Here is a 16,064-nt window from a genome sequence, read left to right on the forward strand (position 1 = left end):
ACTCAATCTGCAGAAAGAGAAATTTCCAAAGAAATTATTCATAGATATTTTTTTACATTGTGTACGTCATTCCGTGGCTCTGTAGAAAGGCCGAACATTTTTGTTTTCGGAGTCCTTAATAGAATCCGCATACAAGGATGTTATAAATTAAAAGCTTAAGATAATTTAAACCATACCTCCATAAAAACTTTGATTATAGGGATTCCAGACTGAAACAACGATAGATCAATTCTCACTAAAATTTTGTATACACATTATCAAAATAGGTTACACTTATTCGAATTAGGAAACATCCTCAGCATACCTAAAGAATCAATTAGCAGCTACGAATATGTTGATCGATCTATGCCCGATTTGAAATTCTCTTCTTCTTTTTTTTCATACGCCCGTGCGTATTTGGCGTATTGGTAGGTATCTATATAGGGTTTATCCACGTTTTTTCGTGTTTTAACGTCTGCAGAGTCCCGAGGAACGGTTGGTACCGAGCCCGTTAGGGCGAGGGCTCCGACAGACGAGGGACTCTGCAGACTTTATAACACGCAAAAAACGTGCGTTGTTGCTATTATAGCATAAAATTTTAAACCAGATTCATGATGTTTATTTAATACAAAACAATTACATGACATCCTTGTGGAAACGATTTGCGCTTGCACTCAACATGTTTTACTTTTCCAGGACCAACAATGTATTTCGCATAGGTAAAAGGGGCTATAACAAGAGCGCGTGACTCTGTTAACACATGGTTTTGGTCCCGTTAAAACATGGGCAAAAGAGGGATTATTTGAATAGCCGATTTCATGCTATAATAAAGTTTAATGGTAACTTTGTTATATTCAGTGAAAATATTGGACCGAGTTGTAAAAAATAAACGTTAGTAAATACGCATCTAAACAAAAATATTCATAACTGACAGTCATGGACAGTACAAAGTTCGGACGGACGTACGGACGCTTCAAATTCTTAATGCCTCACGTATTAGGATGCATTATAAACACGCAAACAGAAAACCAACAAAAATAGATTATAAACTAATAAAAACACGAGACTTTCCACAATAATCAAGTTCTGAACACCATGAGGGATATAGGTTGATAGTTTTTGCTAATTTATATCATACATTTCGCTTACTCATAACTTACGCACTATTTCGCATTTGTTGGAGTAGCACATAAAAAATCACACAGACTGGAGCCGTGCTGAAGGATATTATGACAGTGTTTCTCAGTTGTTTGATATATGATCTCACAAGGTGCCGTAGCGTGAACTTCATGACAGCCAGAGAAAGTAATATGATACTCATTTTATAACCCTTTTATTACATACTTTGTCGAATCCAACCATATCGTAATTAGTATCACGCTAGCTACGTCTTATCAGCTTACAGTTTGGAACGGATTTTTTTGGCCGGGTCCTAGTTGTGCTGTCATCTGGGACAAAAAAAATGTCAAAAATAATATTTTTAGTAATATATAAATATCCGTGTGAATACTTGCCAAACAATTTATATTCACGACGAAGCAAACAATTTTACAAATATGTTAGTTCAGGTCTGATGTACTGATAACTTTTCGAGTGAAAATTAGTTCCAATTCAGTGATTTTTATAGATAAAAAGAGACGAAACAATTGATTTTAAAGGAAACTTTCTCTTTTTTTTTACACATAGCTGGACTGAAAGAAAAAAATGAGATTTGCATATAATCTGATGTACTTCTGGACACAAAAGTTCAAATCATTCGCTTTCTCCGATATTTCTTATAGAATAATTATTCTGTGCAGAATGGCGGTTAAACATTTAATCATCAGATAAAAAATAAGAGGGCCAAGATGGCCCTAGATCGCTCCCCATCGACCTCATCCGAACAATGTCTTAGACAAGCATCCTGACCAAGTTTGATGACGAGTAAAAACTGAGATCTCTCGAGTGTTAACAAGGTTTATCCATATATAGACAGTGTGATCTAGTCTTTGACCCCAGGTGACTCATATTCGAACTTCACCTAAAAATCATCAAAACAAACTTATAGACCAATTTCCAGGATCTTTTGATAACAATAGTAGCCACTAGAGAGTTCGCAAGATTTTTCAATTTTTAGCTCCTGGGACCTAGTTTTACATCAGAGATAACCCATGTTCGAACTCCTCCAAGCAATAAACTATATAAGCATCCTGACCAAGTTTGATGACAATTGAGTCAAACATGTTACCATTATAGTATTAACAAGGTTTTTCCATATTTGGGCAGTGTGACCTAGTTTTTGACCCCAGGTGACCCATATTCGAACTTGATCTAGTAATCAATAAAACAATCTTCTGACAATTTTCCAGAATATTTGAATCAAAACTGCAGCCACTATAGTGTTAAAAAGATTTTTCTTTTTTAGCTCCTGTGACCTTGTTTTAGAACTGAGCTGTCCCATAATCGAGCTTGACCTAGAAATCAAAATCATCAAAACAATTTTCCTGATCAATTTCCAGGATATTTTGATAAAAAATGCAGCCACTAGAGTGTTAACAATTTTTTTATATTTTTAGCTTTTGTGGCCTAGTTTTTTTTGACCAGACACCACACAAATTCAAACTTGACCTAAAAATCATCAAAACAATTTCCCTAACCAATTTCAAAAATATTTGGATAAAAACTGCAGCCACTTGAGTGTTTACATTTTTTTTTAACTCCTGTGACCTAGTATTTGACCGGAGATGATCCATATTCAAACTTGACCTCGAAATCCTCAAAACAACTTTCTTGGTCAATTTCCAGGATATTAAGATGAAACCGCAGCCACTAGAGTGTTAACAATATTTTTCTATTTTTAGCTCCTATGACCTAGTTTTTTACCGGAGACGACCCATATTCGAACTTGACCTAGATATCATCAAAACAACATTTCTGACAAATTTCCAGAATATTTTAATCAAAGCTGCAGCCACTAGTATTAACAAGATTTTTCTATTTTTAGCTAGTGTAAAGTGTGACCTAGTTTTTGACCAGAGACAACCCATATTCGAACTTGACCTAGAAATCATCAAAACAATTTTCCTAACCAATTTCAAAAGTATTTGAATAAAAACTGCAGCCACTAGAGTGTTAACAAGATTTTTTTCTCTCTATTTTTAGCTCCTGTGTCCTAGTTTTTAACCGGAGATGACCCATATTCAAACTCCACCTAGAAATCATCAAAACAACCTTCCTTGTCAATTTCCAGGATATTTAGATTATAAATGCAGCCACTAGAGTGTAAACGAGATTTTTCTTTTTTAAGCTCCTGTGACCTAGTTTTTTACGGAGACTACCCATATTCGAACTTTAACAAGATATTATCAACATAACCTTCCTGACAATTTCCATCAAAACTGCAGCCACTAGAGTGTTAACAAGATTTTTCTGTTTTTAGCTCCTGTGACTTAGTTCTTGACCGAAAATGATCCATATTCGAGCTTGACCTAGAAATCATCAAAACATTTTCCTAACCAATTTCAAAAGTATTGGAATGAAAACTGCAGCCACTGGAGTGTAAACAAGATTTTCTCTCTTTTTTTAGCTCCTGTGTCCTAGTTTTTGACCGGAGATGACCCATATTCAAACTCCACCTAGAAATCATCAAAAGAACAATCTTTGTCAATTTCCAGAATATTTGGATTATAAATGCAGTCACTAGAGTGTCAACAAGATTTTCTATTTTAATCTCCTGTGACCTCGTTTTTGACGGAGACTATCCATGTTCGAACTTTACCTAGATATTATCAAAATAACCTTCCTGACAATTTCCATCAAAACTGCAGCCACTAGTGTTAACAAGATTTTTCTGTTTTTAGCTCCTGTGACTTAGTTCTTGACCGAAAATGATCCATATTCGAACTTGACCTAGAAATCATCAAAAAAACCTTCATGATCAATTTCCTGGATATTTGGACCAAAACTGCAGCCACTAGTGTCAACAAGCTTTTGTTCTATTTTTAGCTCCTGAGACCTAGTATTTGACCCAAGATGGCCCATATTCAAACTTGGCCTATATTTCATTGAGATCATTGAGATAAACATTCTGACAAAGTTTTATTATGATCCAATGAAAACTGTCACTAATAGAGTTTTAACAACTCAATTGTTGACGGACATAGCCCCATCACTATATCTCACCTTGACCACTTCTTGGTCAGTAGAGCTGAAAAGTCGATTGTATTCCGAGTGATTATCTTTCCATATTTTTCAGTTTTAAGTACCCCAAATGATCAATACATTCAACGGAAACATCCCCCAACAAAACCCAGCATCGCCGGCAAGTATCCCAGCAGGACGCCAGACAGGACAGGGCACACGGGTAAATCATATCAAATCAACCATTAGATTACTGTCTGAATGAACACTGGGGTACGACTAAATTGAATTTGATAGCAGATTCCAGTCAGAAATTAATTTTAAGTCCATTCCCTTTACACTATGTACTACTGATATAAAGACAAGGGTAACAACTCCAATAGGAAGGTTTCTATACATTGTCAGAGTTTTCACCTCGTAGTTTGAAATGATGGAGGATAAATAAAAGGTAATTATGCAAAATGTAGCCTAATAATTTATCTATCAAACCAGAGTAGAATTTCTGTAATCTCTGGTATACTTAACGGGAACCGACAGCCAAATTCATACAAAATTCTTCATTTACCTGAGGTACAGATCGATCGTTGCTACGGAGTAAATGCATATTGATGCTACTTTAGCATCTAAGCAATAAGATTTCAAGTTCTTATAGTGCCCAGCAATTACAACTTTATAAAAAAAATTCAAAACACACCAATAATGTGATACTAGCAGCTTCAGAAATTCCTGAATAAATACCGCCATCTTAGCAAATATTAACTGTTATCAGATTGGTCGAATTATGTTACTGAAAATATATGTAAATTTTCGGGAAAAGAACGACCAATGAGATGACGGTTTACCAAAATTATATAATAGGTAATTTTATGTTTACTATTTAATTAATGTCAATACTTTTCAAAAATATGTTTGTTGAGATTTCTACAGTTGGTGAGATGATTAAGATTATTATTTCAATTTAAACTAGAGCTATCACTGAATGTAATTAATACCCCCGCAAGACTGCTTCGGAAATGAGGAAGTTACACGTAACAGAAAACCTTGTAAAAGAAATAAAATAGTGAATGTTGTGGGCAATTAAAGATAGTTGAGGTTCTTGTTTGTTGCACTTCCTTTCAATGTGGTTGACCATGAAATTTGATTGAATTACTCTGTAATAAATACAAAAAGAGTTACGCTTCTCCAGCACTGGACTTCTTCTTAACTAAAAGTTTTCAAGTTATGCACTGGACAAAAAAGTCACAAAGGGCAATAACTGTGATGAGGCCAAAAAAGACTTATGGTTCTTGTGCACTGCACTTCATCTCACTGTCCTTGATCATTGTATGAAATTGTAATGAATTCCATCAAGTAGTTTTCAAGTGATGCTCTGGACAAAAAAAGCAATGGAAAAGTAACAAAGGGCAATAACTCAATAATTACTCTAGACAGAGTTAAGGATCTTGTGCACTGCACTTCCTCTTACAGTGCTTGACCATTGTATGAAGATGTTTTGGATTCCAACCAGTACGTTTCAAGTTATGTTCCAGAAAAGGAAAATGATCAAAGGGCAATAACTGTGTAATATGCCAAAATGGTGTTATGATTTTTGTGCACTGTACGTCGTCTTAATGTACATGACGAATGTATCAAGTTGTATTGAATTTCAACTAGTAGTTTTCAAGTTATGCTTCAGACAAGGCAAAGTAACAAAGGGCAATAACTTTATAATTAGTCAAGATGGAGTTATGGTCCATAAGCACTGCGCTTCCTCTCAATGTGCTTGATATTTGTATGAAGTTGTATTGAATTCCAACCATAAGTCTTCCAGTTATGATCCGAAAAAAGCAATGGAAAAGCAACAAAGGGCAATAACTCTGTAATTACTTTAGATAGAGTTGTAATTTGTGTGCACTGCACTTTCCATTATTATGCTTGACCATTGTAGGAAGTTGTTTTGGATTCCAACGAGTAGTTTTCAAGTTATGCCCTGCACAAGGAAAAGTAACGAAGGTCAATAACTCTGTAATAAGTCAAGATAGAGTTATGGTCCTTAAGCACTGCACCTCCTCTCAATTTGCTTGATAATTGTATAAAGTTGTATTGAATTCCAACCATTAGTTTTCGAGTTATGCTCAGGACAAAAAAGCAATGGAAAAGTAACAAAGGGCAATAACTCTGTAATTACTTTGGATAGAGTTGTAATTCTTGTGCACTGCACTTTCTCTTTTTGTGCTTGACCATTGCATGAAGTTGTTTTGAATTCCAACCAGTAGTTTTCAAGTTATGCTCTTGACAAGGAAAAGTAACTAAAGGCATGGTTCTTCTAAACTGCACTTCCTCTCAATGAGCTTGACCATAGTATGAACTTGTATTAAATTCGAACTATTAGTCTTCAAGTTATGCTCCGGACAATGAAACAACGGACTGCTGGACCAACCGACCACTTGGTGACTCCTATATAGCCCCTTCCCCAAACTGCATTTCGGGGGTACAAAAATTAATAGTTTGTGTCTTGACGATTTACAAAGTCATATTATAGACGTAGTCAATGTTTAACGACTTAATGATTAATACAAAAAGTCCTTTCTAAACAACACAACTAATTCTTCAAATAAACTAACTTCTGTGTCCATTAAAGAGTATTCAGTATTGAAACATACCAGCTGGTCTTAAATATACAGAATTTTCTGTCACATTCATACCATCAATTTTGTCTGTACAATTGCTACCTTACATAACAGACTATATGTTTATGTCACTGAATATCATGCTGCAGGCTTATTTCTTTAACAAACAAAATGTCTTATGTCAATTTCATGATTATATTTCTCATTCATAGATCTTTCGTTTCAAGAATTTCCTAACCCATTTTTCCATCTTCAACCCCGGGGTGGGGCCAATTTTATCCCAGGGCCCTTACTTGAAATGGTAGACAGCCATTAAAAGATGCTTCATGCTAAATATCTTAGCTCTAGCTCTTATGGTTTTTTAAAAGAAGATTTTTTAAGTTTTTACCAAATACATAAATGGAAAAACAATGACCCATGGGATGGGGTCAATTTTGACCCCCAGGCTTTTTTTTTAACAAACTTGGGAGACACCCTCTAGAAAATGCTTCATTCTTTATATCTAAGCTCTACCTATTTTGGTTTCTAAAAGAAGATTTTTTAAGTTTTTACTATATACAAATAAGGAAAATCAATGAACCCTCAGGGCGGGGCCAATTTTGACCCCAGGGCTTTTATTTGTACAAACGTGGTAGACACTGACTGTGCGATGTTTCATGCCAAATATTTAAGCTCTAGCTCTTTCAGTTTTTTTAAAGAAGACTTGATTTGATGGAGTTTAATTCTTTGAACAATTTTTAAAATTAGAGTTAGATAATATTTCAATTCTATAATAGTTGTCAAGACTAATTATTAATTATCAAGTTATATATCAGTATCACTAACTAATACTAAATGGTTCAATAATTTTATCTACAATAATTATAACTTTTACTAGATTTCTCTTTTTGCCATTTTTTTCTTTTTTCCAGCATTTGGTCAATACATACACAAGTGAACACAAAAGGTGCATTTTTTTCTCTTTATTTTTCTCTTTACAACAAAGCCTATGTTTAATCCTCCGTAACGACTGTAGTTTTCTCAGAAATGTAGATACCATCCAAGAACTTTCTGATATCCTTGTTCTTTACAGAAGTGGACTGTTGAATAAGAGCAGCTGAAAAAAGAAATACAATTAGTTTAGATGCATTTTTCTTCTTTTACTTGATTACAGAAACAATCATTATTCTGGTATTTCAGGCCATAAGAACAAAAGTAAAGTCTTCTATTACAAAGACTAATGTAGTTGTCGGAAGTGGAAATAGTGCAGACCTATTTCAAAGACTTCATTGGTGCAAACTCTCTAATAAAAGTTACTAAAATGAAACAATTGTGGTCTAAATATAACACTCTATGCTCAAGGTTACATGTTTGTAGATTAAACTGAGAGATGTGCTTTCCGGGAATTGCCTCTTTTCCAGATTTTTTTGAGACCTGATGATCTTTGTTCTACCCAATTAAAGCAGCATGACTCCAGAAGAGCCAAAATATTTCATGAAAATCAAACTTGATGTAGTAAGATTTATTAAAAGATTCAAGTAATAATTTATACATATTATGCAATTCATGACTGATTTTGCATATATATCTGTATTATTTTTGAATATTTTGACCTCTATGGTAGTTTACATGGATTATAAGTGCCGTTTGTAATGTGTTAATTACCTTCTTGGTTCAATTCACCAGATTTTACTTTTAAATGCATTTAAAACAATGTCACGAAAAATTATCATGAATCTGCTGTTTGAAAAGCAAATCAAAGACGTTCACAAGGTTATGCTACATGCTAAATATCTTACCTTTTGGCATTGTAGTTTCGCAAAATAAGACTGAAATGTGTTTTCTCATACGAGACTTAATCAACTAAGTGACAACAAGGGCAAGCCAACATTGAACCAAAAGGTATGATTCAAATTAGTTTTGTAAAGGTCAATAAGGAAATGCTAAATGCTAAATATCTAAGCTCTAGAGAAATTAAAATGTGTTTCCTTATGTATGTGACAGATTTTTTTTCGGCATATAAAAAGAGGATTATTTCAATGATTTTGGTAATATGACCAATACCCATGACATTGGGTATTTCAGCAATTTTTTTGTTAAAAATTGTGAAAAAATGCATAAAGATTTTTGAATTCTTTAGTCAATATTTCTATTTTGTAACTTTCAGTAGGAAGAATTTCCTGTGTATTAGGGAAATAATATACTATTTTCAATTGGGAATATGACCAAATATCGGCTGTATAATAAGCCCCCCCCCCCCACCATCACTAAAATTTTTAAGGAAATTTCCAAGTTCAATGAGAGATAATTCTAAAAATTTGGCTTCTAGAGTTACGAACCTTGTCATACGTTGTTGATGATAATAAGGAAATTAAATATAAGGTTTGAAGTTGATGCCTCAAGAAAAAAAGGTTATAGTAAAAAATATTTTACTTAGTACTACACAAAAACTTTAATCCGAAATCTGGACGCGAACGCCGGAGTTGGTAGAACAGCTCTGCATATATTTTGTATAGCCAAGTTAAACGCGTATCATTAGTTTAAAAGTTATAAAGTAGACAGGAAAATGTTACGTACAGACAGAAGCCATTCCTATAATATCATCCCTGCTATTGAACAGGGGATTTAACAGGTGGTGGACAGAAGGATATCAATGGTTCATTAAAAGAAGCACACTATATCTGACCACGGCAAACTGACATTAAAAAGAAATCCTTTGACAGAAATTAACATCAGTGTTAATATTACAGTCTGAATACTTGTTTTTAGCCACTCAGAAGAACATATGAGACACAAACTGTTGTGTTTGTTGGGTTTTTTAGTGATACCAATATGATGCTCATAAAATGGCACAAGTCCAGCTTTACTGTTGAAGGAAGGCTTCTGAAATGTACTCACTTTATGCGCCATTTCAAAAAGTACAACTGCTTACATTCTGTAACATATGATAACTTCCACGTATTAAAGAATTGGAAGTCTGTGATTGAAGTCAAACCCACAGCGGTGGAAATCGGATGATTTATCTCCGACAACCTTAACCACTCAGCCATGGTGACTCCTAAACAGTTATGTTCCCAACAGGGAAAAACTTTAAATACAATATTTGCTTAAAAGCTTAAAAGGACAAGATACTGAGTGTCATTATCCTTCAAGAAAATATCAATAAGATTTTTATCAACTGATATACCTGATCTGGACACCAATTCGATATCATTTCCTTCAATGTGAAATTCATATCTCTCTCCTGGGGCACTGTTTATGGTGACACCATCCAACATGCTTACATGTCTTTTGTATTTCTCTCCCAAGAAATTTCTAATTGTAACAGACTTTTTATCATCAGAAACTGTAACGTCGATGGGGAAATGTTCAAACACTGATCTCATCTTGTACAAAAATCCCTAAAACAAATAACATGACGTAATATTAGTAATGGAATACAGAAAACAATTTTAGGAATTTGTCCAATTCTCCACCTATGCTCAGTACAACCAGAGATTTTCATCAGAGACAAGTCACAATGTACAAACAACATTTAGTCAAGTAAACATGGTCCTGGATCGCTCACCAGAGGTTAATGGCTAGGAAAGGATAAAGCCAGAAATGAAGTCACAGTAATGAAGTCATATCCAGTTTTGTCATTTTATCTCTAGGCTGCATAGCTTTTTTTAAATATTTGTATATGTCTGCTACAAAATGCTTCATGAGATGTACCTAAGCTTTTGGCATTGAAATTTTACACAAGTTATCGAAAATTCCACTTGTCCACTTGTTATTACGAGTAGAATATAAGAGAAATTGATGCAAGACGAGTAGAAAAATGTTGCCTGTACATTGGATTAAGAAGCTACTTGCCTGCTGGACAAGTAACTCTGAAAATATTTTTCGATGCTGGAAGATTTGTCTCACTTTGTGTTAGAGCTGTCATTGATTCAGTGCAAAGCATACTGATGATCAGGTCTCGATGATTTTTTTATTGCACACTCCCTTGCAGGGCGAGTGAACCTCTAAATTTACTCGCCCTTCATAAAAAGCACTCGCCCTGTATTTTTACGGACAAAATTTGTAGAAATCAAACACAAAACTCAAACTTACTAATTAACAGTTACTAATTAACAGTCTATATCGATACAATTGGCATTTTTCAATTACATATTGTTCAATTATGTTATTTATAATATATAATTATACTTATTATTCTTTCATTATATAATCTTCAACATGGCCTGAATCATTTTAAACACACTCGGCTAAAATGTCAACCTCATGGCTAAGTATAAAACATTACCCAATGTGTATGCATAAAACATTATGGAATGCTGCTGTCGTTACAGACTCGATTTATGATACGCATTCGGTAAAGTTTTATACTTAGTCATAAGGTCAGTTTCTGGTTTTTGGTTTGACAGTATTACGATTGAAATGGCGTCTGCTGTTTTATTTTTTTACAGAATAACTTATAATGAATATTTAGAGATACATTTGGATCTGGAGAATCTTACTCAATTTGACCAACTTTTTACTTGCCAGACCGCAAATGCGAGTTGGCGAGTGGATTTGTCGAGGCCTGAATTGATACATCGAAATCGCATGACAAATATCGGCGATACACCGATATATTGATAAAATACCCCCAGTTTCTTGTATATAATTCACTTTCATACCTCTTTTATTGATGTCAGTAAAATACATGTTCAGTTGACTGTTCATAAAAAATATCAATGATACATTGATATCGTCTGTATCGATGACAGCTCTACTTTGAATTTCTATATAACTCAAGCATGATTTAAAGAACTTTGTAGAGGACCACAACGAGATGTTTCCTGCAAAATACTTATAAGGCTAAGCTCTTGACATTCATAACACCATCGTAAAAATGCAATCCATTCATAAAAGGTGCAAGGGAATGACATCATCTCAAGGACAGGGAGTGTATGGTTTTTCTACCACTGGTTTAAACAGTTAATAATCCTGTCTAATATGCATGAAAACATGCCACCACAAAAAGCTCATCTCTGGGCTCAATGTGTTTAAGCAATCTAAAAATAATCTCATATTATAAATTGACATAACTACCTTTGTTACACCCTTGAACATGTTTTGAATGTGACTGCAGACTGTGTTGACAGCAGCCAACTCCTTACGCTTGCCAAACCACTTGATGACCTTGATCTTCTTCTTGCCATCCATCTGGATATCAACAGCCAAATGTTTGAATGTTCTAGACAAAGACCCTCTAGGACCTTTGACCATCACCTTCCTGGACTTGACATTGACATTAACTGTTTAACAGTAGACATATTAACTTAAAATAACTATATATATATATATATATCATGCCATATATGCCTGTATCTATCGTGTATAAGCCTATTATTTACTCAATAAATATTCATTTTATTAGGAGTTCAACCACAACATCTGATTAACTCACAAAAGAAAATCAAAAAATAATTGAAATTAAATTTTATTCATTGTGTACTTCACTAAATCTTAAATTATCACTCGATTAAAAACTTTATACACACGATTGCTTTTGTTGTTCTGCACGGGATACCTATTCTGGTACAAAGTCCTATATTTAACTTTATCACAGTATCCCTTTCACTTATTTTAGAGAATTCAAAACTTACAAATGAGGCAACACAATAGAGACATTACAGTAAAGATTGTTTTTTTTTCCTGCCAAGTTAATCTGTTTATAAACTTTTAAAGGCACTCCACTGAGATTTATAAGCCTAAAATTATAACATTTTAATTTTTCACATAGGTAAAGATGAGCACTTTAAACAGAAATATAAATAAAAAATACTTAAGAAATTTGCAAGAATACATTGAAAATCGTATGTTTGTTCTATTCTCAGTCTGATTTGAGTGAAAAGTGTTTAAACGCTTTTCAATTTTAGGTCATTTTTCACTATTATAATACTTATTCTGGAAAAACGGAGAGAGCTAATGATCTGAAATTTTGCACATAAGTTATTAGGTACGATCTACATCAAATGGTGTAATAATCTCAAAAAATTATTTCCAGTCCAGTCATGTCAAAAAACCTTAGTGGAGTCCCTTTAATATCATGAATATGTATTTTCTGAGTAACAAACCCCCATCAGGTATACTAATTGTCTTTGTTGTTAAAAGAGTCTTCATCTTTCCTGAAAATATAAAATCATTAAATGTAAGCTGTTATAGTATGAAAACTACATGTAGGACATCAAAGTTTATGATCAATAACAGTTAAAGGGGCTCAACTAAGGTCTGATAGGTAATTTGGTGTCTAAAAAATGTAAACAAATTTCCACACAAATCACACTTTTATAACTAAAATAACAATAACTCACTGTGCCGCTTTAATAATGTGAGAGTGACGTTGCATTTTTTGTGTACACAAAGGTTTACAATCTTTGTCTGAATTTTTTAGAAGCCAATACAGTACGATTTTTAAATGTCTTGATGGCAAAGTTTGTAAAGTCATTGGGATGAAATACAACCCAATTTTCTTAACTAGAACGAGTTGTCTAACTTTTTCCCCTATTGTTTGTTTTTCAATTTTACTGAAGATGCAAATGAAATAGAAAATAAAGGTAATTTTATAATAATATCTTATTATTTAGATATACCGGTAATAATATTTTATTCTGTGTAGTATGCAGTAGTCATAGTACTTGTGCAGTGTTGAAACAATTTGTGTACATGTATTCATTCCGTTTAGTATTTAGTATAAGGTTGTACCAACTTGCTAGATATTACTTTTGGAAAAAGTGAAATGAGAAGTTAATAGAAATTAACACAACATTTCTTTACGTCAAGGAAGAGACATAGATCTTTGGTCAATGCAAATATAACATATTCGTATTTGATTGTTTATTTACAGAAATCATTTTCGCGAAAAAAAAGAGTACAATTCGAACCAGTCTTGCATTGATATTTAACTAGAAGCTTAACTGACAACCCTACCTACTGCGTTACGCTGACAGTTGATTAATGTGTCGATATTTTAATTCACAAAAAGTAAAACCCTGAAAAAAAAATGAGTCAATCAATGGGCATGCTCTGGAGTACGACTAACTAATACCTGCACTCCAGTTAACGCACTGTGCATGTATGTGTATACGATTTAACTGTGACACGTCTTTAACAGAAAGGTCACCAAACTATGATACAATAAATGTTTATGATTCTATAAGAAACTTGTATAGAATTTAATGATTTTTCAATGAAAATGATATAGTTTAGTTGTACTACAGATAAGATCAAACGTGTTGAGGGGGGAAAACGGATAAACTAGCGACTTTAAGTAACACATTTTCATTCCAGTTTTACAGGTAAATGAATTCTACATGTCAGATTTTATATCTTTTATAACTTTTGCTTTTGAAAATAATCTTAACGAGTAAAACAAATCCTCTTTTAGGGGCAAATAATTTAATAAGTAGCATCCCCAATGTCCCCTTCATAAATTGGCTTTATCAAATTCTTTTCTATTACATTCTGTCTACTACATGAAATCTTCCTGGTTATAAATACGAAGGCGCGTTATCTTTCGGTAACATACGGAATGCCGTTAGGGCCATTGCCTATGAATGTGTTGATCTGAAACGCGATAGTCGATAGTACGATAATGAAAACGCGAAATCACGAAACTACGATGGTGAAAATGCGAAAGCACGATGATGAAAACGCGAAAGTACGATGATGAAAACGCAACAGTACGATACTACGATGATGAAAGCGCGATAAACTATCGTGTTTTCACCATCGTACTGTCGCGTTTTCACCATCGTAGTTTCGTGATTTCGCGTTTTCATCATCGTACTGTCGTGTTTTCATCATCGTACTATCGCGTTTTCACCATCGTACTATCGCGTTTTCACCATCGTACTATCGCGTTTTCATCATCGTACTGTCGTGTTTTCATCATCGTACTATCGCGTTTTCACCATCGTACTGTCGTGATTTCATCATCGTACTATCGCGTTTTCATCATCGTACTATCGCGTTTTCACCATCGTAGTTTCGTGATTTCGTGTTTTCACCATCGTACTATCGACTATCGCGTTTCAGATTAACACATTCATAGGCGATGGCCCTTACGGCATTCCGGAATGCCGTTAGGGCCATCGCCTATGAATGGTTTGATCTGAAACGCGATACTCGACAGTACGATGATGAAAACGCGAAATCACGAAACTACGATGGTGAAAACGCGACAGTACGATGGTGAAAACACGATAGTTTATCGCGTTTTCATCATCGTAGTATCGTACTGTCGCGATTTCATCATCGTAATATCGCGTTTTCATCATCGTGCTTTCGCGTTTTCACCATCGTAGTTTCGTGATTTCGCGTTTTCACCATCGTACTATCGACTATCGCGTTTTAGATCAACACATTTATAGGCGATGGCCCTAACGGCATTCCGTAGTAACAGGAAGAAAATGACACGGAAAATGAACCTGAACTTTGAAGGTTTATTATCAAATCAAAATATTTTAAAAAACTATTAACAATTGTTTTTTTTTTTACTCTTATCCCGCTCTCAATTTCTTTTCCACCGAGAAGCTTCAATATATCGATAACATTGAAGCAGAGATCAATTGACCCATCACTATAGTTTTGACTGTCTAGATTAATCTCAATGTGGCCATACTACGTGACTTTTCGGGTACGGTACACGCTGATTTTTCACCGATTCAGGTATGTTTTTTATCGATAACTTTGCTATTATTCAACTCATTTTGATCAGATAAAGCGTAGAGTACCGGTAACTATATCAGCTACCCATCCTAAATTAAAACTTTGAAAACTCCCGAATGGTTTTTGAGAACATTCGGGTACAGTTTTGTTTTCATGTCCGGGCCGAGGGGAACGGTACACACTTACAACAAGCGATTTCTAGCAAGTCGTCCGGGGTTTTTTCAACGTTTCATAGAAAATTGAATGCTAAATCTTATAGATTGACTCTGTCCAAAGTATCTAGTGAATGCAGTGATGTTTTAGCATATTTTCATAAAGTTGAAATGGTACAGAACACACTGTTATTTTAAAGATACGGTACACACATTTCAAAATTTTGATTTACCGTGAGTAGCTGGTATTATTACGGGTACTCTGCGCCTCATCTGATCAAAATCAGTTGAGTAACAGCAAAGTTATCAATAAAAAATGAATCGGTGAAAAATCAACGTGTACCGTACCCGATAAGTCACGTGGTATGGCCACATTGAATCTGCTTATCAACAAACATTCAATGCGGATAAATATGCAAGTAAATATGTAAAATGATAAAAATTAAATTTCAGAACTATCTAGGACATCGAATTTTTTTTGTAGAATTTTAATTATATGCACTAGACGCACATAAAAAATATTTAC

At 34.1% G+C, this 16,064-nt stretch overlaps 1 protein-coding gene across 1 annotated transcript; it reads right to left on the reverse strand.

The window, feature by feature from the left end:
- Nucleotides 1-7,654: 7,654 nt before the first annotated feature.
- On the reverse strand, nucleotides 7,655-12,900 carry LOC132751090 (large ribosomal subunit protein uL6-like). Its single transcript, XM_060741201.1, has 4 exons — nucleotides 12,794-12,900; nucleotides 11,766-11,971; nucleotides 9,874-10,087; nucleotides 7,655-7,803 (listed from the first exon to the last, which is right to left on the reverse strand). Exons 1-4 carry the CDS (start codon nucleotides 12,837-12,839, stop codon nucleotides 7,700-7,702), a joined length of 570 nt encoding a protein of 189 aa, XP_060597184.1. The 5' UTR covers nucleotides 12,840-12,900; the 3' UTR covers nucleotides 7,655-7,699.
- Between the last annotated feature and the right edge of the window lie 3,164 nt (nucleotides 12,901-16,064).

Source organism: Ruditapes philippinarum, unplaced genomic scaffold (assembly GCF_026571515.1).
Source record: "Ruditapes philippinarum isolate M1 unplaced genomic scaffold, ASM2657151v2 ctg3753_1_1_1_1, whole genome shotgun sequence".
Classification (NCBI taxonomy): domain Eukaryota; kingdom Metazoa; phylum Mollusca; class Bivalvia; order Venerida; family Veneridae; genus Ruditapes; species Ruditapes philippinarum.